The sequence below is a fragment of the Sus scrofa genome, chromosome 5 (genome assembly GCF_054392235.1).
Source record: "Sus scrofa isolate SSC_HxYL_T2T_F1_AM1 chromosome 5, Sscrofa_HxYL_maternal_Yorkshire_Landrace_v2.0, whole genome shotgun sequence".
NCBI lineage: Eukaryota > Metazoa > Chordata > Mammalia > Artiodactyla > Suidae > Sus > Sus scrofa.
The window spans coordinates 19,734,513-19,758,514 of NC_139387.1; the positions used below are offsets into that span (position 1 = coordinate 19,734,513).

The 24,002-nt window shown below is 49.9% G+C and overlaps 1 protein-coding gene across 14 annotated transcripts in view; it reads left to right on the forward strand.

Moving 5' to 3' along the window:
• Nucleotides 1–1,778: 1,778 nt before the first annotated feature.
• The window catches only part of ACVR1B (activin A receptor type 1B), a 36,488-nt gene continuing 14,264 nt past the window's right edge, over nt 1,779–24,002 (forward strand). For 5 of the 14 annotated variants that reach the window (XR_014845132.1, XR_014845133.1, XR_014845134.1 and 2 more), the window contains exons 1-4: nt 1,779–1,948; nt 19,318–19,598; nt 20,322–20,570; nt 23,363–23,593. Coding sequence is in view for 7 of the 14 variants with exons in the window: in XM_085024455.1 (XP_084880581.1) it covers nt 20,351–20,570; nt 23,363–23,593 (451 nt within the window). In the remaining 7 variants the exon portion in view is untranslated. Of the gene's footprint in view, nt 1,949–2,726; nt 3,637–13,736; nt 16,564–19,317; nt 19,599–20,321; nt 20,571–23,362; nt 23,594–24,002 lie in introns of those variants that run through there. The other 9 variants (XR_014845127.1, XR_014845128.1, XR_014845129.1 and 6 more) reach the window with 4 other exon arrangements.

The window sequence follows — 24,002 nt, forward strand, 5'->3', positions numbered from 1 at the left end:
TCCAGTGTTGCTGTGGCTGTGACCAGCAGCTGCTGCTCAGGTTCAACCCCTAGCTTGGGAACGTCCACATACCACAGGTGTGACCCTTAAAAAAAAACAAAAAAAAAAAAACAAGGTGTTTGTTCACCCAGCTACTGACCAGTGCGTAGATGATGCCTCTACAAGACTTTGCTCGTGCGTGTTTGTGTGTGAGTTGTGTCTGAAGAGTGTGTCTGCAGTCCAGCTTTTTTTTTTTTTTTTTTTTCTGGATACAAGGAGGGGCATTCTTCTGGATACAAGGAGGGACAACTTCTAAGGTGAGGATTTCATTTGAAAAGCTCCCCCCTTTGGCCATCCTTTCCATCCCAAGATTTCAGATGATGAAACCGTGCTTAGAGAAGTTAAAAAGCTTGACCAAGTTTTGATGTGTTAGTGAGGAGAGAAGAATTCAGATCCAGAACTTTGCATCCAAAACCCTGCCCTTATCGGATGCAAACTATTGCTCTTGGAATAGATTTACTATGAGATCCTGCTGTGTAGCACTGAGAATTACGTCTAGATACTTATATCGCAACAGAACAAAGGGAGGGGAAAAAATGTATACATGTAAGTGTAACTTGCTGTGCAGTGGGGAAAAAAAAAAACAAAACCTGCCCTTTACGTGATTTCAGTCAAGCTCTTTTTCAAGCTAGGGAAAAGGAATTCTTTTTCAAAAAGACATGGGTGATTCAGTTTACCTTCTATAAGCAGTTTTTTCTAAATTTGAAAGTAACACCTGCTTATTGGTAAAATATTTAGAAAACACTAAACTGTTTAAAGAAAAAGTAAAAAATTATTCTGGTGATAACTACTGATAATACTGGGTCATTTCCTTCCAGCCTTTTTTTCCAAACAGAGGTAGAGTATCAACAAAATTAGAACAATACTGTAAATAGCTTTGTATTTTGCTCTTTCATTTAACATTACCTCCTGAACATTTTCTCACATCATATTTTTACAAACATAACTTTTAATTACTAAATAATGCTCCATCATATAGACAGGCCATATTTGTCTTCTATTGCATACTTAAGTTTTTAGCTTTTTACAATGATAAACATGCACCAGTTAACATTTCTCATAAATATCGGTCCTCATCTCTATTGTTTCTTGAAGACAGACAGGGGAGAGGGATCCGAATATTTTAAGACATTTGATACATAATGCCAAATTGCTTACCAAAGGGTTCTACCTACCAGCAGAATAGAAGTGCCTCACACAGCACTCTTACCAAGATTGAGTACTGTCATTAACAAGCCCTGGTATGTTCTGAAAAGGGGCATCCCACCATTCGATCACACAGGTGTCTGTGTGTCCTGCGGATGGCAGGGGGCCACACCGGGCGGGGAGAGCAGTTCGGAGACGGCTGTGACGACCCCAGTGGGACGTGATGGGGGCCTGAGGCTAAGCAGTAGGGACGAAGGGAACGGGAACCCGCTCGGGACTCGTAGAACATTCGATGCGGGGGATGGGGGTCGGTGCCGACAAGATCACGCTGCGCTGCAGGGGGTGTAGGCCTGGGCGGAGGGCGCGTGTCCGGCTCGGCCTCCTTGGCGCCGGGCTCGGCACCCACGGGTGAGGTTGGCTGAGACGCGAGCCCCTCCCACCCCTTTAACAGAGACACTCCCCTTTAAGGCGGGCGCCCGCGCGCACCCGGCCCCGCCCTTCGGGTGCGCGCGCGGCGGCCGCGGCGCCGGCTCCGCCGGGAGCGCACGTGCCGGCGCCGGGCGGAGAAGAGGGAGGCGGGAGCCGGGCCGCGGGAGGAGGGGAGGCGCCGGGGGCGCGCGCGCGCGCGCTGGGCGCTGCTGGGCTGCGGCGGCGGCGGCAGCGGCGGTTACTATGGCGGAGTCGGCTGGAGCCTCCTCCTTCTTCCCCCTTGTTGTCCTCCTGCTCGCCGGCAGCGGCGGGTCCGGGCCCCGGGGGATCCAGGGTGAGTCCCGGGGCGGGGGCGGGGGCCGAGATGGAGAGGGCCGGGCGAGGGCGAGGCCTCGCGCCGCGGCCCCTGGCTACAGCGCGCCCCCTCCCCACGCGCACAATATGGCCGGGCGGGGGGCGCGGGGGAGTCGCGGGGACCCCCAATCGGCTTTCCCGGACCCCGGAGGCGCGGCTGCCCAGCTGGGACCGAGCTCACGCCGGTCCCCTGGGGACCCGAGCCCTCTTCCAGGCGGAACACGATTCGAGGAGCTCTCGGGGGTCGCGCTCCCAGTACCCCCGTGTTCCATAATGGGAAGTGCCGGGTACCTTCCCCAAGATTTGGAAATCCACGTTTCTGCCCCTCAATATGTCCAGGGGCGGGGGTCTCCATTCCCTCCCTCCAGATGCTCCTGGGGGGCGCCTTTTCTCCCGCCAAGATTGTGGGGCTCGGGCAGTGGGGTCTTTGGCTCCCCGAGAGATCCCGGTGTTGAGAAGCCTCGCGCACCTCGGATGAAAGGGGTAGCGGTGTCAAACCCTTCCTTCAGACCCTGCACTTGGGGTGCCTCTAACCCTCCCTCTCGTTCCTCCCTAATATTCTGGGAAAGCGAGTCACATTTCCCCTTCGCGCAGTCCCTTGAGTTCAGTGGGGCCACCCCCCCCCCCAATACACATGCCCCGCGGAAGCTCTTTGGAGGAAATGGGACGAATAGGCCCCTAAACCTTTCGGGAGCTTGTCTTAGGAATCTCTCTAACCCTAGGAAACCTAGTCCCCAGAACGGTTAATCTGCATCTGGGTGTATTTGCTTTCCACCTCGCCTCGCCCACCCCACCCCAGGGGGCCCATTCAGTTCATCACTTTGTGGATGCCTTTCAGGTGACATCCTAGACCCTGCCTCCCACCCCCAAGATTATTTAAAGACCCCACCACTGGACCGGCTCCCGGCCCTGGGTCAGGATTTATTTACCTTCCCGCACGATCCCTCTTCCCAGCCCTTCCCCCCACGCAGTCCCCCACCCTCACACACCCCTTACCTTCCAAGCCCCACAGCCTCCTGCTCTCTCATGGCACCCCCACCCTTCCCTGCCGAGGTGGTACCTTTCCGAGGGACTCTCCACTGGGTGTGTTGTTTATGAGGCTTAGGGGACTGAGGCGAGCAGACGAAACCCTAAAATATTTAATTGAAGGGAGTCGTCTCAGATGTGTGTCGGCATTGGGGTAGCAGATGAAGGTTATATTTGGCAGTTATATTGAAGTGATTATTGACCCACAGAGGGATCTGGGAGAGACGATCGAGATTGTATTCACTCCCCATGTACAAAGCCTGCTGCTGCTTTGACTTCTCAGCAGCCCCTAACCTTCCAGCAGCAGGAGATCAAGTGTGTGTTGTGTTCTGTGGCTCTCTTCTCGCCACTAAAAATAATGGTTCTCCGGTGGGTTGAGGCTTCTTTTAAAAACCAGACGATCAGCCAAAGACAGCATCCCACTTTGGAGTATCAAAAACAAGTTCATTACCTCCGGCCTTGATATTTGTTCCCAGTGGTGCAGCCTGTGCAGTGGGCTCTTTGTTCACCGGCTAATGCTTCTGTTAAGCACCTCGTGCGTGTTCCTGGGGCTGGCGACTCTGTGGCATAGGTAGCACACCGCCGCTGCCGTGGGGTCTGATAGACGTGGTGAAGGTGTGTGAACGCAGCCTGAAAGGGAGGGTAAGTTCCTGGTTTTCGTGAACAATGTTTGCTGGGCCTTGCTTTGGGAGTATGTAGCATGTTATTTCTCTGGTAGGGTGGTTAATAAGGAGACTAAGCCTTCAGGTTTGTCATTTTACACGTGTAGGTATAAATCTTTAAATTCCTTCCATAGGAATTTTTATCCTGCTCCTAATAGGTCCAAGATTTGTAACAGCCATTTCCCTGTTGGTTTGGTGTGGTGTTTGGTGGGGTTTTTTCTTGTTGTTGTGAGCCTAGTTAAGAATGTTTAATTGATAATCCAACTGGTTCTGAGTGGGGCAGGGTTCATTTTTTCGGTAACCTTCCTAAAATGGATGTTTGTTGGGGTGAGGGTGGGTGGTCATAAGAGGGAGTTGATTTCTTTTTTTGGTAAATTGGAAATTAGGTTGTGTGTCCAGCAAACATTCTCAAAGGCCTTTAAACTTGGCCAGACACTACAGTTTTTTTCCTGGACACATCTAGTTGCCAATAGTGCATGTTACAGAGACCACTGTTGCAAAAGGCTTCAAGTCAAACATCAGTTCTGGGAAAAGAGAGGCTGTGCGATAACAAGAACTTGATTGCTGCCCTCCCCTGCACTTCCTCTGTGGCGCTTCCCTAGGTGGGCCGGAGGAGTGGCCGAGCCAGGCAGCCCTGAAGCCGGGTGCTTGGACGGGACCTGAGGGCAGCAAGGGATAGGTGTCTGTTCAGTAGTGAGCTCGCAGCGAATCAGTACGAGGCCAGTGATAGGAGCGTGAGTTCCAGGTTGTAAACAGCATTCATTTGACAGGTGAACCATGTTTTCAGGCCTGCCTTTGGAGTTTTCATGCTAGTGTTTTAAAATGTAAACCTGAATTAGGAGCAGAGAATCTGACATTCATTTCTTAAGACAAAAGCAACAAGGGAGATGCTTGAGGTTCAGAAAGGAATATTTTGAATTTCTGTGAATAGACTGAAAATGTAATTCCAGGCCAAGTCTTGTAATTTTGTTGAGTGGACATGAATTTGAAGTATGGTGAACGCGAACTCTTACAGAGAAGAGGAGACTCTCTGATCGGTTTTGTCAAGAGCTCCTGGGACAGAGGTGATTAAAACAATAAAATGGCTACTCTGGTTAAAGGTTAGAGCCTGATGGAGGGAGGAGGCTGGTTTCCAGCCTCAGAACTTTGCTCCCTTACAGGTTGTCCTTGAATAAGGCCCTTCACCTTTCTGTGACTGCTTCTGTTGTGCCCCCACTCCCGTAAAGTAAGGAACTAGTCTGTGGGGCTCTTATTGGGACATTCGTGAGACTGACTTACTGATAGCCAGTTGGCTGGGAGGTATTTTTAGACACAGTTTCTGACTTCAGTGAACAGGCAATGTTGGGTTACTTTTTTATCTTACAGGGCAGATTAACTCTTGCAATTGATAGAAGCGCCACGTGTCCCGGTGTGGTTAATTTCCTCTTCTTTGTGCATTTTTGTGCACCCAGTCAGATTTCCTCAAGTTAATTTCTGTCTCTTGACAGGCCCTTACATCGTAAACCAGGCAGCATACCTGTGCAAATCAAAGACAGTCTGGAGGGAGTGACCTGCTTTAGGCTTTATTGGTTTGGCAACGTTTTAATTCTTACGCAACCCCGGGTATGTTTATGGCACTATGTAAATGTTACATAAGAACATGGAGGCTGAGAGGTGGCCAGAGTGGTGCCTGTGAGCACAGGAAGGTTAGACCGAGGACTTCATCCGAGCAGACCTTGGCAATCTGTAGTCAGTGCAGGAAGCGGCCGCACTTCATTTTCCTCTAAAAACCTTTTCAGATGATTGTGTCTTTCAGGTGGACTGCTGTGTTATAAATAGGTTTCTTCTCCACCGGTGAGCTAATTGTAACCTTGCTACCAAAATATGAATCAGGAAGCGAGGAGACGATGAGGCGTGCTGCTTCTTCCAGCATGTCCTGTTGAAGCTGCTTGTTGCATTTGGGAACAGGAGTTGAATTGCGTCGCAGTCTGTTCTCATAATAACTCAGGAGAACAGGGTGTTGAGGTGGAATGGAATTCTCAGTTCGTGGTGCTTGTGATCTTTCTTTTGGAAGGTTAGACTAGAATACTCAAGTGGCTCTTTTGTTTTAATTTTGAAATCCTTATTGTTTGCTGTTCAGTTTTTGCTCAGAGCAGCCGTGAACATTCATTCTGGAATCCCGCCTCTTGTCTCGAGTCCTTGCGCCGTTTGTCTGTTGCAGCCGGAGTTGATGTAAGAGGGTCTTATCTCCTCTTCCCCTCTGTATTCATCAGAAGGAAATCCCGGAGTCCTCTTGCTCATCCACCCCCCCGGTGCTGTGAGTGTTGCGGGCCTCCAGAGCCGGTCAGTCCCTCCTGGACCAGGAGTGCCCGAACCTTTGAAGGGCCGGACAGTCCCTGAGGCTCGGCTGCATTTCTGTCACTGCGGGCTCGGCCTCATTGCCAGGTTCGATCCCACTCTTCTTTGCTCTTCTCAGCTTCTCTCTCTTTCACCTGGTTCAGCCTCCGCCTGGGCCTCCACGGGCACCATCTCTGCTCTCGCCTGTGCGCTCTGTCCGCTGGCTTCTTGTGGTGGATAAATACTGTCCTACAGTGTCGCTCTCTTCCTTAGCGTCCCTGGCAGTCTTAGCTGCCTGTGGGGTTTCAGAGACAGCACCACTTCAGGCCCCTCGATGTTCCTTTTAGCTTTCTTCTCTTTCCGCTAAGTCCGAAGCCTGCATTCATTTTGCTGACTATTTTGAATTGAACATAATGAAGTAACTGCCTTTCCCTTTAAAGTACCAATCGCCCTAATATTTACTCAATTACATACAGGAGATTTCTTTATTTATTCAATTGGGGATGTTCCTGGAATGGATCTTGGCACGAGGTGGTAACTGGGAGCAAGGTGGACAGAAATCCCCAACTCTCATGGAACTTAGGACTGCCGTGGCTCAGACGGAAAATAAATGAGTAAACCGAGTTATCAGTCATGAGTGCTGTAAGGGACGTAAAACAGGCGGGGGCGCTGGAGTGCGAGGCCCGTCTGCATCTCTGGCTGCTTCACGGTGTCATCTGTAAAATGGGGCGAACAGTCAGGTCGCCTTATTTGTGGTAACGGTCCTTCAGGGTCCCCTGGATCACTGGATTAGCACATGCCGAACCACGGCTCCTAGGGGAGGCTGAGGGTTAGCGTCCTGCGGCTGCTGGTTGCAGTATTTTCATCAGCCGATCAATACATAACCTTGTTTTGTTTGTGTTTCTGTTTAAAGACCCCTTATTTAATATATATTGTTGAGTCATTAACAGTAACTCCGGGCACTATAATCCATGCCTGAATGAAACTCATTCAGTATAGGGAGTTCCCGTTGTGGCTCATCGGAAATGAACCTGACTAGTATCCATGAGGATGCAGGTTTGATCCCTGTCCTTGCTCCGTGGGTTAAGGATCCAGCATTGCTGTGAGCTGTGGTATAGGTCACAGATGCAGCTCAGATCTGGTGTTGCTGTGGTGTAGGTCAGCAGCTGCAGCTCCGATTTGACCCCTAGCCCGGGAACCTCCATGTGCTATGGGTACAGCCCTTAAAAAAAAAAAAAAAAAAAAAAAAAAGGAAGAAAGAAAGAAAAAAAAAAAGGAAGAAAGAAAGAAAAAAAAAAAGAAACTTGTTCAATATAGGTATTTCCTCTAAGACACATCGCTGTCTTCTAGGCTTACCTGCCTGTGGGGTTTCAGAGACAGCACCACTAAGCATTTGAGCACTATTCTTAGGGGTCATTTTTAACAGTGAAATCATCAACAAAGTACACAAAAGGACAGAAAGTCTGGCCCTGAACATACCATGAGGACATATATTGACAGTCCGAGAACTGAAACAAGAAGACACAGTGTGGCTGACTGTCAGCCTCAGCCAGGAGCATGTGCATTGGGTGACTCAAAATTTTCTCTACTGTGTGCATGTCTGCGTATGACCATGAAAGCACTAAGAGTATTGATTGTGAGGTTGCAAATGAGTTTTAGCAAGTAGGCAGAGTCACAGGAATCCATGTATAAGAAGGATCAACTGTTCTTTGTTAAAGCCATACAGGTGACTGGCAGAGAGAAAGTTATATCATGTGGAATTCCAAGGACTCCTAAATGGTTTCTCTGAACTAAAAGTTTTATGTGTACAGTTAGAAGTCCTGTTTCCAGCCTGTGAATGAACTAAACAGATGTGTGTGTGTATACATTGAGTACTAGAGTGGTGATCTAAAGATTCCTTCCACACACATTTATTGAGCACCTACCATATGCCAGGCACTGTTGTAGGTGTGGGGATACAACAGCTAACAAAAGGAGACAAGATGCTTTCCTTTGTGAAGCTTGCTTTTTGGCAGGTGAAATAGACGATAAAGAAATGAAATGCAAGGTGATTTGGCTCCCCTCTCCCCAAGATCCCCAGTCTTTGGTGTACACACACCTTTCCCCAGTTACTCAGTCAAATGTGAATGCAGGTAGTACTGTTAACCCAGGAGCAACGTGGGTTTGGACTACACGGGTCCACTTACACTTGGATTTTTTTCCAGTAAATGAGTACCGCAGTACAATACGATCCAAGGTTGGTTGAATCTGTGGGTGCACAACTGCAGATCCAGAGGGATGATCGTAAAGTTATCCGAGGCGGTCGGCACCCCTAACCCCTGAGTTGTTCAAGGGTCAGCTGTATTATGAAGGGATTGAATCAGTTGACCTTCAGAACAGGGAGGCGATCATGGTGGACCTGACCTAATCATGCCGGCCCTTTGAAAGCAGAGTGTTTTCCCAGCTGATCACAGAAGAGGAAGGCAGAGGTGCTCCAGCTGGCTTGGAAGAAAGTAAACATCCATGTGTGAACTGCCCATGGGAGCCATGTGGCCAGGGACTGCAGGCCGAGTCAGGGAGCTGAGGGTGGTCCCTGGCCATCAGCGAGGAGAGAAACGGGGGGGCCTCGTCCTTCATCCACAAGGCATCGGAATTTGCCAGCAGTGAGTGAGCTTGAAAGAGGTCCCAGCCCTAGATGAGAAAGCCGCCCCAGCCAACATGTCATGCTATGCTTCGACTTCTGACCTGCGGAAACTGAAATAGTAAACAGGTGTTGTTTTAAAAGATGTGTGGGGGTGGTGAGTCAGATGGTGATGGGAGGGAAAGGAAGACGGGAGAGGAGGAGAGAACTGTCCCAAGAGAGGCTTGAGGCTCCTGGAGTCCTGGTCCCCTGCCTTCCCGTGGCTGGACCCTGCATGTGGAAAGAAGTCCTTTGACCACACATGGCTTTCCCCTACTGCCTGTGACCTCTTCCTAGATAGCAGTGCATGTTTGGAGCAGAGAGGAGATTGTGGGTGCTTTGGAGATGAGTTTTTTTAGATGATTTTGATGGTTTGAGTTGAGGAATCTGTAAATTGAAGCAAAGTGTTTGTGTTGAACCCGCCTGCCTTGCCCCAGATCTTCATATATTGTCTTGGTGTATGTTTGTATATTACATTCTATACTTGTAGTAGATAAGCTTCGATTGTATTCAGTCAGTGTTCCTTCCTCATATCCTGGAGCAAGCTGAAAGTTGAAAGGGATACCGAGGGAAGACGCTGTCCTTGCCGTTGAGAAGTTTACACACAAATTGACTTCTGCTTGTTGGAACAACAGTAAAACTACAGAGCGCTCAGATCCTTCTCATTCACTAGGATGACAGCAGTAATAAAAGGATCCGATTTAGGGAGTGTGTGCTGTCTTCTCCGTGTTACACTGAGCATTTGTGTTACTCTGTCCAGCTGTTCTCTGAGGCCCTCGTATCCCCATTTATTGTATAGTTGAGAAAACTGGGGCACAGAGAGGTTAAGCAGCGGGCCTGAAGTCTGTCTGACTCCAAAGTGTGTGCTCTAAAGACTGTACTGTGTCCAGGGACGACAATTAAAGTCGTTTTCTAACCAGCCTCTGCCTCCAGTCTCTCACTTGTCCTCTGTCCTACCGCTGGATTTAACTTTGGAAAGTGCACCTTCTGTGTCAATTTTATGTGGCCTCAGGATCGCCTCCAGACCCCTAGCCTGGCATCCCAATCCATCCAGTCTGGCCTGGTCTCACTGCCCTTGTCTCTGGCTGGAACCGTGGCGTTGTTGTTGCCTCTGTCCATTTACCATGGACCTAACAGGCCTGGTGCTCTTCGTGGTCTTGGCCTTCTCTTAGCCAAATCCAGCATCCTCCAGTGTGGGGACGCCCCCCCTTGTCCTCCTGCCGTTCCCCAGCCAGTGGTTCCGTCCTCTCTGTGTTTCTCTTTGGTCCATGTCAGTGGTATAGGGGTTCACAGTGATTTATAGTTTTCTGCTGCTCCCACTCTCCCACCCTCTGCGCCCCCAAAATTGATGATTGGAGCTGTCTTATTTTTCTTTATGTGTCTTTGTCCTATCACAGAGCCTTGCGTATTTTAAGTACTTAATAAATTTAATTTCTTTTCCATCCTCTCAGCAAAATCCTAGGTAAATCATTGCAATTCTGCCCTGCTGTAATTGTATTATCTCCTGTGCATACAGTTTTTATCCCAGTCTCTCCAAAATGCTACAAACATTTGTGAGTTACTTAGAACATCAGAATCGCACTGGCTCCCTCACTTCTTTCATCTCTGTTTATTCCACTCTGTTTGTTCTGCCACCTACCCATCTTATTCCAGCCAGATGCGCTTGATCTCAACCTCATTAGTTTTATTCTCAGTCCTCATTTTTTCTTCCCTCATTGTCCCAGTTGCCTGAAACAACCATTCCTATCCCTCTTCTCACTCAAAACCACGGTGTACACTGTCACCTCTCCACACATCCATAAGATAGTAAGTAGGTCAGGAAGCAAATACCAAATGCCACTGATAAATACCCTCTCCTGTTCTAATGAGCTACGAGTGTGTCTGCTTCAATGCCACAAAGAAAGAAAACAGAATGGTTTTACATGTCAACATAAACTTGTCAGTAAAGGGGAAATACCAAGTCACTAGTAGACAGTCTAAATGTGATGGCCAAGTCTGTACCCTTAGGTCCCGGGAACTCTGGGCATTGCCTGTCAGAATGATGCCACTCCTTCCACTTTTACCTTGACATTGTCCTGGGCAGCAGGTGGGCCCTTGCTAGATACTCAGGCATTTACAGTCAGCCATAAATTAAGTCGCAATGACAGGTCTCCTTAGCATAAACATCAAACGTCTCTTTTGAGTGAGAACAAAGCTTTCATTCTCTAGACCTGAGGCTTAAGGGTGAACTTGTTTAAACAGCTCTCTGGGGTTGGGTTTGTCTCCGAGTAGAATGTCAGAAAGGCAGTTTGTAGAATAGATACAGTGTGGCGCTGGCTTTTCAAACACCTTTCTCTTATGCAAACCCCACTCCGAGACCTTTTCCCAGATTGGAATTAAATACCAAGCTTATCAAATGTCTTATTGTTAAGTCTGTGTGGCTTTTCTTCCTCCTCATACAAATAGCTTCCTTTACTAAGTCAGTTATGTATGTTTTTTTTCATAAGTGCTTTTGACCAGTACACTCTGGGGGTGGGGGGGTTATGTATCACCAACTATACAAGTAAAATTTGACTTTATTATGATTCTTGGGTACTTGAGAGTTTTTGTTTTGTTTTGTGTGGGCGTATTTTTTACAATCTGATTTTGATGATTGTGAAAAGGTGGAAAGGTAACTCGAGTCTTTGTTACCAATAGCATCTGATGGCTTTATTTTAGTGCAGCAGGACTCTTCTGCCTGCCAATGCCAGTCTCGCAGCCTCCCCGAAGCCTTCTCCCCTCCCCGGGACACAAGCTTTACCTCTCTCTGCCGTGTGATGGTTTAGTGCCAGACACCTCAGCTTTTAACCCGAGGCAGGGGTTCATAAACATTTTGGCAGTTGTCGAGACCAGTGGTTACTAACAGCTTTTTTCTTTTTGTCTTTTGAAAGCAGTGGAACCTTTTTTAAAATGAAAATGTAGAAACGTATGTAAAAGTTAAAAGCAGAGCCCCGCTTCCCTCTCAGAGTACGAGGCTGAGCTCTGTTGAGTGAGATTTATTAAGCACAGGGCTGCTTGCCGGGCACTGTGCTGGACACCAGTAAGAAACTGAAGAGGAAGAGGACACTGGTTCCCTGGAGGAGTTCAGAGGCTCCTGGGGCATCTCTGAGGGCCTCGGGACTCGGGAAGAAGCGCAGTTGGAACCACACTCACTGTTCCTCCATTTTTATTTATTTATTTATTTATTTTGGATGCACTGTGTTGGATTGTTGGTGTTTTGGTTTTGTCGTTGAGATTATATTATACATATCATTTTACAGAGGTTTATGGTAGTCTTTAAATTGCAGTAAAAAACCGTCTGTAGCAGAGCGCGTACTGTTTCTAACCATTTTAAAGTATAAAATTGAGTGGGCTTAAGTACCCTCATAAGGTTGTGCAGCCCGTCACCACTGCCTGGTTCCAGAACTCTTTCATTACCCTGAAGGAATCGCAGTAACCTGCTAGTTAAGCTGTATTCCCCATCTTCCCCTCGCCCCAGCCCCTAGCAGCCACTCATACGCTTCCTGCCTATTTTATATAAGTGGAATCATACAGTATGTGGCTTCTTGCATTAACGTGTTTTCAGTAGTTTATTCCTTTTTATAGCTGAATAATACTCCATCGTGTGAATATACCACATTTTGTTTATCCATTCTTCGTTTCGGGGGCTTCCAGGTGTTTCCACCTTTTGACTGTTGTGAATAGTGCTGTTAGGACCATTTCATGTACCAGTTTTTGTGAGAACACTTGTTTTTAATCTTGCGGCTATCTGTCTAGGAGTGGTATTGCTGAGTTATCTGGAAATTCAGTGTGGACTCACTGAGGCACCATCACACCATTTTCCACAGCAGCTGCACTGTTTTGTGATCCTCCTGGCAGTGTGTGAGGGTTTCGGTTTCCTCTGCGCCTGCCCTCACAGTTTCTTATGGCCATCCTGGCGGGTTTGAAGTGGTATCTCATTGTGGTTTTGGTTTAGGTTTGAATGTGAAATGCATTTGTGTTTGAGATGATGTCGCACATCTTTCCATGAACTCGTCAGTTACCTGTCTGTCTTTGGAGAAAAGTCTCTTCCAGTCCTGTGCCCATTTATGAATTATTTTTTGTTGAGTTTTAAGAGTTCGTTACATATTTTGGATACAAGTTCATTATGAGACACATGATTCACAAATATTTTTCTCCCATTCTTGAGTTTCTCTTTTCACTCTCTTGATGTTGTCGTTTGAGGCGCCAAAGGTTTTGATTCTGAGGAAGGCCAATCCACCTGTCTTTCTTTTGTTGCTTGTGTTTTGGGTGTAATGATATCTGGGAGGCCATTACCAAATCCAGTGTCATGAAGATTTAACCATATTTTCATTTTAGAAGTTTTAGAAGTTTTGCTGTTCCCGTTGTGGCTTGGTGGCTTAAGAACTGATGTAGTCTCTGTGAGGATGCCGGTTCCATTCCTCGCCTTGCTCAGTGGGTTAAGGATCCAGTGTTGCCACAGGCTACAGAGTAGGTCACAGATATGGCTCAGATCCGGCATTGCTGTGGTGTAGGCTGGCGGCTGCAGCTCCAATTTGATCCCTAGCCTAGGAACTTTCATGTGCCATAGTTGCAGCCCTAAAAATTAATAGGCAGACAGATAGATAAATAAAAATAAAAAATTTTGAAGTTTTAGCATATAAATTTTAGCTCTTATATTTGGACCTTTGACTTATTTTAATTTTTACCAGTGGCGTGATGTAAAGGTCTGACTTCATTCTTTTGCATGTGGATTTGCCAGAGACTAGTCTTTCTGCCCCCAAAATGTTTTAGACACTCTTGTTGTTGATGATGTATGATTTATTTCTAAAGTCTTAATTCTATTCCATTGATTTATAGTCTGTACTTAAGTCAGTACCACACTGTTTTGATAACTGTAACTTTGTAGTAAGTTTTGAAACCAGGAAATGTGATCCCTCCAGCTTTGTTCTTTTTCTCCACCCCCGCCCCCCAGATCATCTTGGCTCTTGAGGATCACGGAGTTGTGTAGTTGTGGTCTTTGTTCTCTCCTAAGGAAGCTGTAGGGAGTTTGGATAAGGTCCAAGAAAGAATGATTTAAATAATCGTGGGTTGTAGTAGGTTCTTTTTTTTTTTTTTTTTTTTTTTTTTTTTGTCTTTTTGCCATTTCTTGGGCTGCTCCCGCGGCATATGGAGGTTCCCAGGCTAGGGGTCTAATTGGAGCTGTAGCTGCCAGCCTTGTTGTAGGCGCTTCTTATCAGTTTGGTCCGTCTGATGGATGCTGTCGTCTGGAAAGATGAGTGCTCAGAGGCAGTGTATGATCAAGTTGTAGCATCATGAAGAGTATGGGTGGCACAGGTGGATTTGGGCACTGAATCTTAGATTCTATAGGACTAGAAGGTTGCCCAGTGAAGCTTGGAAGAGGCAGGATTAGTGTCCCTTAAACGGGAGCTTTGAAGCTAAAATGAAACTTACCATCCCAAAGGAGCAATGAAGCTAAAATCACAGGTGCTGTAGCTTTAAAAACCCTGGTGGACCTTCATCTCCCAGGACAGATAAGTGGGTGTTTGCAGCGTGCCTCTTATCTTTCGAGGTCGGTGCCCCCGCCCTGCCCTCTCCCACACCCCGTCCCTGGTGATGTGGGCTGAGTGGCTGTGAGTCTAGCCCCGTATGGTGCTTCTTGGGAATTTCCAGTGAGCAGCAGCCTGGCTGAGTGTCCTCCCAGAGTGTGCCATGGGTAGGAGAGGGAGCCCCCGGCCCTGGGCCTGGCCTGTGCTGGGGCCGTCTTTGCTCAGACCCAGCGGCCGGTGCCTCCGTGACGTGCAGCTGCACAGTCTGCCCGGGTTGGGGCTTTGCCGGCTTTCCTCCCCACACAGCCTCGCTCACAAATCAGATTGCCTTTGACATCCTGCCACAGACCACCTTCCAATCATAGTTTGAAACCGTGTTCAGATCCTGCCAAGAGGTCTTTAGTTCCGGCTTGACTACCTTGTTGATAACGAAGTGCTGTGCCAGGGGGAATTTCATTCTGACTGCTTTTAACCTGCTTTTGTGTAGATGGGTTTTGTTACTCCTCCATGATTGCTTTATCTAATTGTGTCGTTTCTACTACGTAGCTCTTTGGTCATGGAACACGGAGAGTTTTTTAGGTGTGTATTATTTACGTACACGCATGTGCATGTGTAGGCTGATTTAACCTGATGAGTCACTAGGAAACAGATGATGAAGAGCTGTTATCATTAATCGAGATTTAGCTTTCCAAAGAAATCAAAATTAGGTTTGGGGTTTAGTGTACTAGTAAAGTTTGAGTAAATTCAGATGTTTTTCTAATTTTATTATCACTTGCTTTGTTTCAGTGAAAAATGAATATTAACAGAAGACAATTTAAATACTAGTCTGTCTTTCATAGAGAAGAGACATGTGGTTGCCACCAAGGGGAGAGGGGGTGGAGGAGCGAGGGATGGGGAGGTTGGGGTTAGCAGATGTTACATGCAGGGTGGATAAAGCCACGAGCTCCTACTGTATAGTACAGGGAACTATAGTCAGTACCCTGTGCTAAACCATAATGGAAACGAATATAAAAAATCTTTTCAAAGACTGGTCTGTCTGTAAAGTTCACGGGAAGGTGTATGAAATTAAAGCAGAACTTCCCAGGGTTGGATCAGTGGTCCAAATTGTGTGAATTTAAAAACAAACTAGCCTCAGATTCCAGCTGGAGGATTTTGGAGCCCCTCCTTTCTGGGTAACTGTGAGGAAAATGTGGTTCAGGAAGGTTAAGTGACTTGCCCCAAACCACGCAACTAGTTACTGGCAGAGCTGAGACCCAAACGGCAGGTCCTTGCTGCGGTCATGCTGCAACTTGGCGCTTCCTAGTTAGTGGTTAAAGAGACACATTGTTCACGGATGTGTTTACTTGAGTTTTGCGCGGGGAGGAGGGAGTAAAATTCACTGAGCATCTATTTGCTAAGCACTTTGAAAATACACTATTTCGTGTGATTCCCACGTAGTCCTGTGAAGTGAATAACAGTCCCGCCTTCCCGACTAGGAGACTGGGGTGCCGGGCGCTTACTAACTTGCTCAAGGTCATGTGACTAATGCGAGAGCTGGTATTTGAGCCTTGGGTCTGCGTGACCTGTGCCTGCCCGGATCCCCTGCCGTGGCGCTGGTGATGGTAACTGAAACCCCTGGCGGGTGTGGGCCGCGGTGACAGGGATCTCAGAGTCGCCTCGTTTTCAGACCCCTCGCTCACTCCGTCAGCGCGTAGATGTGCGCAGATGTGTGCAGGCAGCAGCTTTCTGGGAGGACCCACAGCCCTCAGCAGCTGTGGGCTAATCTTCATGCCGTCTCTGTCACAGAAATGGTATTTTCTGGTTGGGCGGCCCCGGCCTGGAGAGATTCAGGGACTTGCCCAGCCCCTTATCACAAAGCCACATGGCCCTGCTCCCAGTTCCGTTCTTCGTCCCGTCTAGCATAGATTTCACCACTTTTGTTCTTTCCTGTCTTACACCAAGATTGTTTAAGTACTTCCCAAAAATAATGAGCCACGTGTGGGTGTGCTCGTTCTCCGGAATGAATCACTGTGAAAGAGGCCGTGAACCGGGGAAAGGAGAGTAAGCGTCTGGAAGCAGAGGCTCTGCTTCGCCTGCTGCTGACGGACCGACCCAGGAGGGAGCGTCTTTTCCAGAGGCGGCCGCGGGTCTGGCCCGCGAGTCCCACTGTGCTCAGAATAGCCCTCCGGGAGGCTGGGGAGGCGGCCGCTTTCCCTCCTCGCTTCCCAAAATAGCCCCAGGCTGTTCTTGTCCCTGGACGGCAGGGTGCGTGCATTGCGGGGACCCCTTTCGTGCCTGAATGTCCCCACCGACTCCGGGAGAGGAATGGGCTTCTCGGATGCGCAGGCAGGACGGCAGCGTGCGGTGCGCCCGGAGGTCTGGGTGGAGGGTTCTGAGGGCCGCCGAGGTAAATTAGAGTCAGCAAAGGAATCCGGGAGGGGGCAAACAAGGGGACTGGGGGGGAACCAGGAGGGTCCGTGGTCTCTCTTGCATCTAAAAGGGTCGGAATTGAAGTTTAGGATTAAATTTACTTTTAAAATTCCTTTTATGATTGGCGTCCTCATCTAAAGGATGCCTGCTTTAAACTTCCTGCCTTGAAAATATAACACGACCCAAGCCCTTCAGCAGGTAGCGGCGTGTTTTGGAATTTCTCCCAGAAGAAAGGGCTCTGATCAAACGCCACGAAAAACAATCCCACAGGCCAGGCCGTGAAGATCCACACTGCCCGCTTACCTGTCCGTGCCCGCCCTCCCTTGCTTCCCCGCTGGGGCTGGCAAGGACCGTGTCATTTATAGAAAGCCTGGGGAAGGAGCGCTTGGACCCTGAGATACTGGGAATCAGTTTGGGGATTTGAAAAGCCAAGAGATGCCCTCCAGTGTTTTGGAGGAAGAGACAAAGATAGACCGTTTACAGCCGAAAGGGGTGAGTTACAACAAGCTAGTTTTTCACAGGACTGGTCATAAATGCCTCTTCTCCGGGGGCCATAGTTTGAATATGTTCCCTCTTGTTATCTAGAAAGTATTCACTTCGTGTCCAGTGGGGGACTCGGGTGGGCCCTGCCACCCGCACCCCTGATGGGCGAGTCCCAACCTCAGTGTCCCAGGGGCTCGAGCCTCCCCCTGCCCATCCCAAGGGGTCAGGGCTAGGTTAGGCTTCTGGGAGACAGTGCTGGGGAGAACTGACTGCTGCTGTCTGTGCTATTCTTGTTAGACGGATAAATAAAGGATCGCAGATTCCAGGGCTGCCCAACTGGTTTTCAGAGGCACCAAATTCATTTACAGTAATTTCCTGTCAACAGGGCACACTTAGGGATAAACACACCCAGTCATACTCGTTAGTCCCAGAGCTGATTGAGTGCACTACCGATTTGAAAAAATATGTATATTACACTTTTGAAAGTGATATCTGGAAGTTCCTGTCGTGGTTCAGTGGTTAACGAATCTGACCAGCAATCATGAGGATGCAGGTTCGATCCCTGGCCTCGCTCAGTGGGGTAAGGATCTGGCGCTGTTGTGAGCTGTGGTGTGGGTCGAAGAGGTGGCTTGGATCTGGCGTTGCTGTGTCTCTGGCTACAGCTCCAATTCGACCCCTAGCCTGGGAACCTCCATATGCGGCGGTAGCGGCCCCCGGGGGGAAGAAAAAATGATGTCCAGGGGCCGTTCAGAGCTGAGTGACATTTATTGAGCACTTTTTCTGCATTAACTCATTTAATCCTCACCATGACTTTAGGAGGCGGGCACTGGTATTTTCTTCTTTGGCCGGCGCTCCTTGTGCCCCTCTTGAGAAGGGCACCTGCTGGGGACTAAAGGGAGGGGAGGATGTTGCACTAGTCGGGAGAAGCTTCCAAAGGAAGTGACGTTGAAGCCAGATTTTAAAGAACTTGTAAGAATTAGCCAGGAAAAAAAGCATTGCAGCAAAACCATGTGTAAGAGCACTCACACTGCATTCAGGAAGCTGTGGGCGTTCCCGGTGCAGAGAAAGGAGATGGGGTTGATGATGGCTCTAGGGAACCCTGGGTGGTGGATAGAGTGTGGGGGGTGGGGTCCTCCAGTCTCCAAAGGGAAGGTGCCTTCCTCTGACCCTCAGACGTCTACATCTAAAGGAAAGCCTCTTTCCTAGCCACAAAACGTTATTTTTTCCCCATTTTAGGGGCCGCACCCACAGCACATGGAGGTTCCCAGCCTGGGGGTCCCCTTGGAACTGTAGCCACTGGCCTACACCACAACCACAGCAATGCAGGATCCAAGCCGAGTTGCAACCTACAGCACAGCTCACAGCAATGCTGGGTCCTTAATCCACTGAGCGAGGCCGGGGATCGAACCTGTGTCCTGATGGACACTAGTCAGATTCGTTTCCACTGAGCCACACTGGGAACTCCCATAAAACACTTTTTAAAAAATTAAGTCTAAGTCTTGGAGTTCCCATTGTGGCTCAGCGGTAATGAACCTGACTGGTATCCATGAGAACGCGGGTTTGATCCCTGGGCTCGCCCAGTGGATTAAGGTTCTGGTGCTGTCGTGAGCTGTGGCTATGGCGTAGGCTGATGACTACAGCTCCAATTCGACCCCTGGCTTGGGAACTTCCATATGCCAGGGGTGCGGCCCTAAAAAGACCAAAAAAAAAAAAAAAAAAAAAAAAATTAAGCCTAAGTCCAAAGCAGAGATAAAAAGGCAGTTTCTCTGTTTCTCGTAGACATAAACTAGAACCCTAAGAGGAAAATGATGGCGCCCAGAAAGCCTTGGTTGAGAGCTGAATAAACAGGTGGAAAGGGTAGGCCCCCGTTGATGATATCATCATTCTGGCACCATCTCTCTTAAAAGTGCTGCATTTTGCTTTTTTGTTTTGTTTTTGTTTTGCTTTTTTAGGGCTGCACCCGCAGCGTATGAAGGTTCCCAGGCTGGGGTCAAATCCGAGCTACAGCTGCCAGCCTACACCACAGCCACGGCAACCCCGGACCCTTAACCCACTGAGCGAGCGCAGGGATTGAGCCCACATCCTCATGGATATTAGTTGGATTCGTTTCCCGTGCACCAGGACGGGAACTCCCAAGCGCCACACTTTGGAGCCTCCGGCCGGCTAGGAGGTTGTCGTCTAAGTCGGGGAGAGCACCTGGGATGAGAGCTCGCGGTGATGTCAGTGTCCCCTCCCCACTCTCCCGCAGCTCTGCTCTGTGCCTGCACCAGCTGCCTCCAGGCCAACTACACGTGTGAGACGGATGGGGCCTGCATGGTTTCCATTTTCAACCTGGACGGGATGGAGCACCATGTGCGCACCTGCATCCCCAAGGTGGAGCTGGTCCCCGCTGGGAAGCCCTTCTACTGCCTGAGCTCCGAGGACCTGCGCAACACGCACTGCTGCTACACCGACTTCTGCAACAAGATCGACCTGAGGGTGCCCAGCGGTGAGTGGACACCCTTGTTGGACTATTGGCGCGCCATGGAGGTAGGGCTCCCCCTCGTTTCGTCCTTCTCTATTCCACCCCCTTCCCTCTGTTTGATGATAGGTAAAGGTGCCCTTGGGATGCGCCCCGAGGTGACACGGGCTGGGATTCCTCCCAGTCCAGTCTGTAGATGCGAGGATGAGGGAGGCGGATTGTCGAGTGAGGCGCGGGAGTGCAAGCTGCGTCTTGGGCAGTGGCCGAGCCGCCCCGGGCAGCAGGCGAGGCGTGGGAAAGCCAGGCAGGGGTCCCCGCGGGAGGGTCTGGGGCCGATCCTGGAGGAGGCGGCCCCTCGGTCACGTGAAGGGAGCTTCTGGCGTGATGGTGACGGCAGACTGGCAGGGGGACTAGAGCTGCAAAGGGCAGTGACCAAGGCTGAGGAGTACCAGGCACTGCCGTTTAGGAGGTGTCACTGGGAGATGGAGGAGCAGGTGTGAGACGCAGGTGGAGGAGCAGGACCTGGCGGGGGCCTGGGGCGCGGAGGCCGGAAGGGCACCGAGAAACACTGAAAGGGCAGAGCGGGTGGTGGGCCTGACCCGCAGAGGGTGCCCTGACGGGAGCGGCCAGCATCTGAGAGTGCCCAGGCAGACAGACTCACCCCGTACGACCAGCAGGGTCAAGGGCACTGTGAACGCAGAGAGGAGATGGGGGGGATCCAGGGTAGAGGAGGCCACAGCGTTCCCTCGTTTTCACTCTCTTCTTTCCCTCTCCTCTCTCACCTGCCCCAGGTCACCTCAAGGAGCCTGAGCACCCCTCCATGTGGGGCCCCGTGGAGCTGGTGGGCATTATTGCCGGCCCAGTGTTCCTCCTGTTTCTCATCATCATCATCGTCTTCCTTGTCATTAACTACCATCAGCGCGTCTATCACAACCGCCAGAGGCTGGACATGGAGGACCCCTCGTGTGAGATGTGTCTCTCCAAGGACAAGACGCTCCAGGACCTCGTCTACGACCTCTCCACGTCGGGGTCGGGCTCAGGTACACGCGGCTTCAGGCCTCGTTCGTGTCTGTCGTTAGCCTTCATCACTGCCTGCCAGCAGGATGGAGCCTTCCAGAAGAAGGCTGGCCTTTTGGTGTCATAGTTCCCCCACTTTTGGAGTCTGACACAGAATAAGAGAAGAGAGTGGGTTCACGGAAAATCGTTCACTCTCTGGAATTCCAAAGGTCAGGTGCAAGCCTCTCCATTCTGGAGTCCCTGCTGCTCTTCAGGTCTTAGAGCCGTACAGCTATTGAAATGCGCCTGGTTCCACCTGAGCAGCGGAGTGCTCAGCTTCAGGGCCCCTTTTGAGAAACAGGAGTGTGCCGGGTTCCTGTGAGGTGGTGGCAGCTAATCATTGATCTGCGAGCAACCGCAAGGGGAGTTTAAGGACACCGAGTAAAGCCGAGAGAGCCGGGCTGGGTGAATCATTGACTTGTACCGGTTGCCCAAGGGGTTTTGGTGGCAGTTAAAATAAAGGCAGCGGGGGCTTCCAGCAGGGCGAGAGCACTGCTTCCGGGCTTCTTCTTGGTAAGCGAGCCTTTCTTAGGTGGCCCTCTCTTGAGACTTGACCTTTGGATGAAGGGGGCTGGGTTCTTCCGGTCTCAGGTTAGAGCCCAGCTAGCTAAAGAGTCTTTTTTGAAGATAAACAATTATTTTTGTGACAGTGAGATTCCGTTCCCGTAGGAAACGTCATCTGCCCAGGTCGCTGTTGTCCTCCTAACTGAAACATGCAGGATGGGACTTGTGAGGGTTGTGTGTCTATGTGTGTTTTCTCGCCACATGACGACACCCTTCTGTAGGGAACTTACGCCACCAGTCAGGGCCAGACACCCCTCCTCGAGCGCAGGAATACTTTGGGGCCTGACATCTCCTGAATTTCCGTGGTTTTGCCTTTATTAAGCTCTGCAGTAGAGGGTGCCAAAATGATGGATATATTTAAAAGCTGCATATTTTTAGGACGAGAGAAAATATATGGCTTGTTCTTTGCTGAAAGAGGGTAGGACAGTGGTTAGAACTGACTGACACAGTGAGTTGATTTGCTGCTGCTGGAGGAGGGTAGCTTGGGTTTTTCAGAGTCTTTTTTAAGATCAGGATTAGCTGAGTCTAGGAGAGGTCCAGGGCAGTTACCTGGTCATTTGGAGTAAAACTATTCATGACTTTTTCTCTCTGGGTGGTTTAGTCCATTCTGAATTCAGAATATGCAGAGCTTCCAAGATGTTGGGAGTTTGCATTCTGTGGACTTAAATCAGTCCTCGCCGCTTGTGGGACTTTTAGTTTGCACAAGCAAGTGCGTGGTGAATGCCCTCTGGACGACACAGGGTAGGCGAGAAGAGAAAGAGCCAGCGTTGGATAGAAGAGCCGGGCAGAGAGGGGAAGGGCCTCAGAGGAGGTTGTGGCGAAAGGGGTCTCGAAGACTTCGTTAGAAGTCTTGAGAGCAGAAAGGGCAGGGAACATTCCAAACCAAGGAAGAACCCTTGGGCAAAAGGACAAAAGACATGAAAACGTTCACCGAGTGTTTAGGGAGCGACAAGAGGCCCGCGTGTTGTGCCCACGCCAGAGCAGGAGCAGGCTGCCCTGGTGGAAGCCCTGGGGGTCCTGCTTTACCTGGGGAGCTGGAGGCATCTACCAGGCCTCCGTGTGAGAAAATCAGTGCCCGTGTCTTCGTGCAGAAGCGGTTCTGGCAGTGGTGTGGTGGGGGGTTCACTCATTTACCAGCCCCCTCTAGGGAGGGCAGGGCGGGAGCCCATGGGATGGGAGGCAGAGAGACCGAAAGACCAGAACTAGGTCAGGCGTCCAGGGCATGAGGAGGAGAGGGCCGCACTGGGAAACACTCGGGGTGGTATGCTGCCGCGGTGAAAATCGTAAAGCTGGGAGTCAGGCCTGGACCTGACTCCCCGCCCTGCCGTTTATGGCTTCTGTGAATGAATGACTTAACCCTCCCCCTGGCGCCTTAGTTTTTTTCCTTCGTACAATGGGGAGGATAACAATACCTACCCTTTAGGTGGTTGTGAGGAAATGAAATAACTTATGCAAACCCTTAGCATAGTGCCTCATGCACGGTGGCATACAGCAAGCAACTTCGGAGTTAATAACACATTTGTTCATTTGGTCAGAGAGAAGGAGACAGGTCACAGTCATGGTGGGGTGATTGGCTGGCCAGGGAGACACTGCGTGAGTCAAATGAGGCAACAAACGAGTCCTTTAAAGACAGTAAAGTTAATCTTGGAACAAGCACGGGTAGTTCCCACCCGGTTCTGCATCTGGAGTGCCCACCGGAGCAGAGCTTGGAGCTGTCTGGAGAGAGGTGGGCAGGCCCTGACCATGGTGGGCTTTTCCATGGGCCGCGCAGCACTGCCCTCTTGTGGCCAGTGACTGGAACGGCCAGGAGGTGGCTCCCAGCCTTCATTCAATCCCCCACGTTCCTCTTCCACAGACAGCAGCCCTGGGTGGATTGGCCCCCAAGAAGCTGGCTGGAGAGTTGCTAAATCGGTCCGACATTTATATTCAGATCTCTCCGCCGTACCAACTGGGTCCCTACCAGGAGAACTTGCCTAGAAGAGGAACAGCGAGTTGCATGCATTTCCCCTTCCATGTTCACTTACTCGCAGTGCTGCCCGGCTTAGCCCTCTGTGGATTAGCCAGACACGGTGCAGGGGCCGCCGCAGCCCTCCACGGTCAGAGGCCAAGTGTAGAATGGGGTGAGGGCTCTTCCAGAGTGGCGCTGAGAGAGGGGGTTGCGGAGTTCAGCAGACACACAGTTTCATCTTTCTTTCCATTCTCTGGTCCATAGGGTTACCCCTTTTTGTTCAGCGCACAGTGGCCCGAACCATCGTTTTGCAGGAGATTATTGGCAAGGGCCGCTTTGGAGAAGTGTGGCGTGGCCGCTGGAGAGGTGGCGACGTGGCTGTGAAAATATTCTCCTCTCGCGAAGAGCGGTCTTGGTTCCGGGAAGCAGAGATATACCAGACGGTCATGCTGCGCCATGAAAACATCCTTGGCTTCATTGCTGCCGACAACAAAGGTAACAGGCTGGGTTTGGGTACACAGCGTCCCAAGGCCAGCGATGGTCCCAGCTGGAGGGGCGACTGCACTCTTCTTTTTGCCTTCAGAGTTATTATCCATAGAAGGAGAACCCAGATAAGGCAATGGTTTTCAGACTTCTTCTGTGACAACCTTATACAGAAACCCAGGTTATTGGAGTTCCCGCTGTGGCACAGGGAGTTAAGTTACGGCATTGTCTGTGCAACAGCTCAGGTCACAGCTGTGGCTCACATTCAGTCCCTGGCCCGGGAACTTCCATGTGCTGTGGGTGTGGCCATTAAAAAAAAAAAAAGAAAGAAAGAAAGAAAGAAACCCAGGTTATTAAGCAAGTAAATGAGCAGTTACTAAGCCGATAAATAAGATAAACTCTTATCCTACCTGTTCACCTT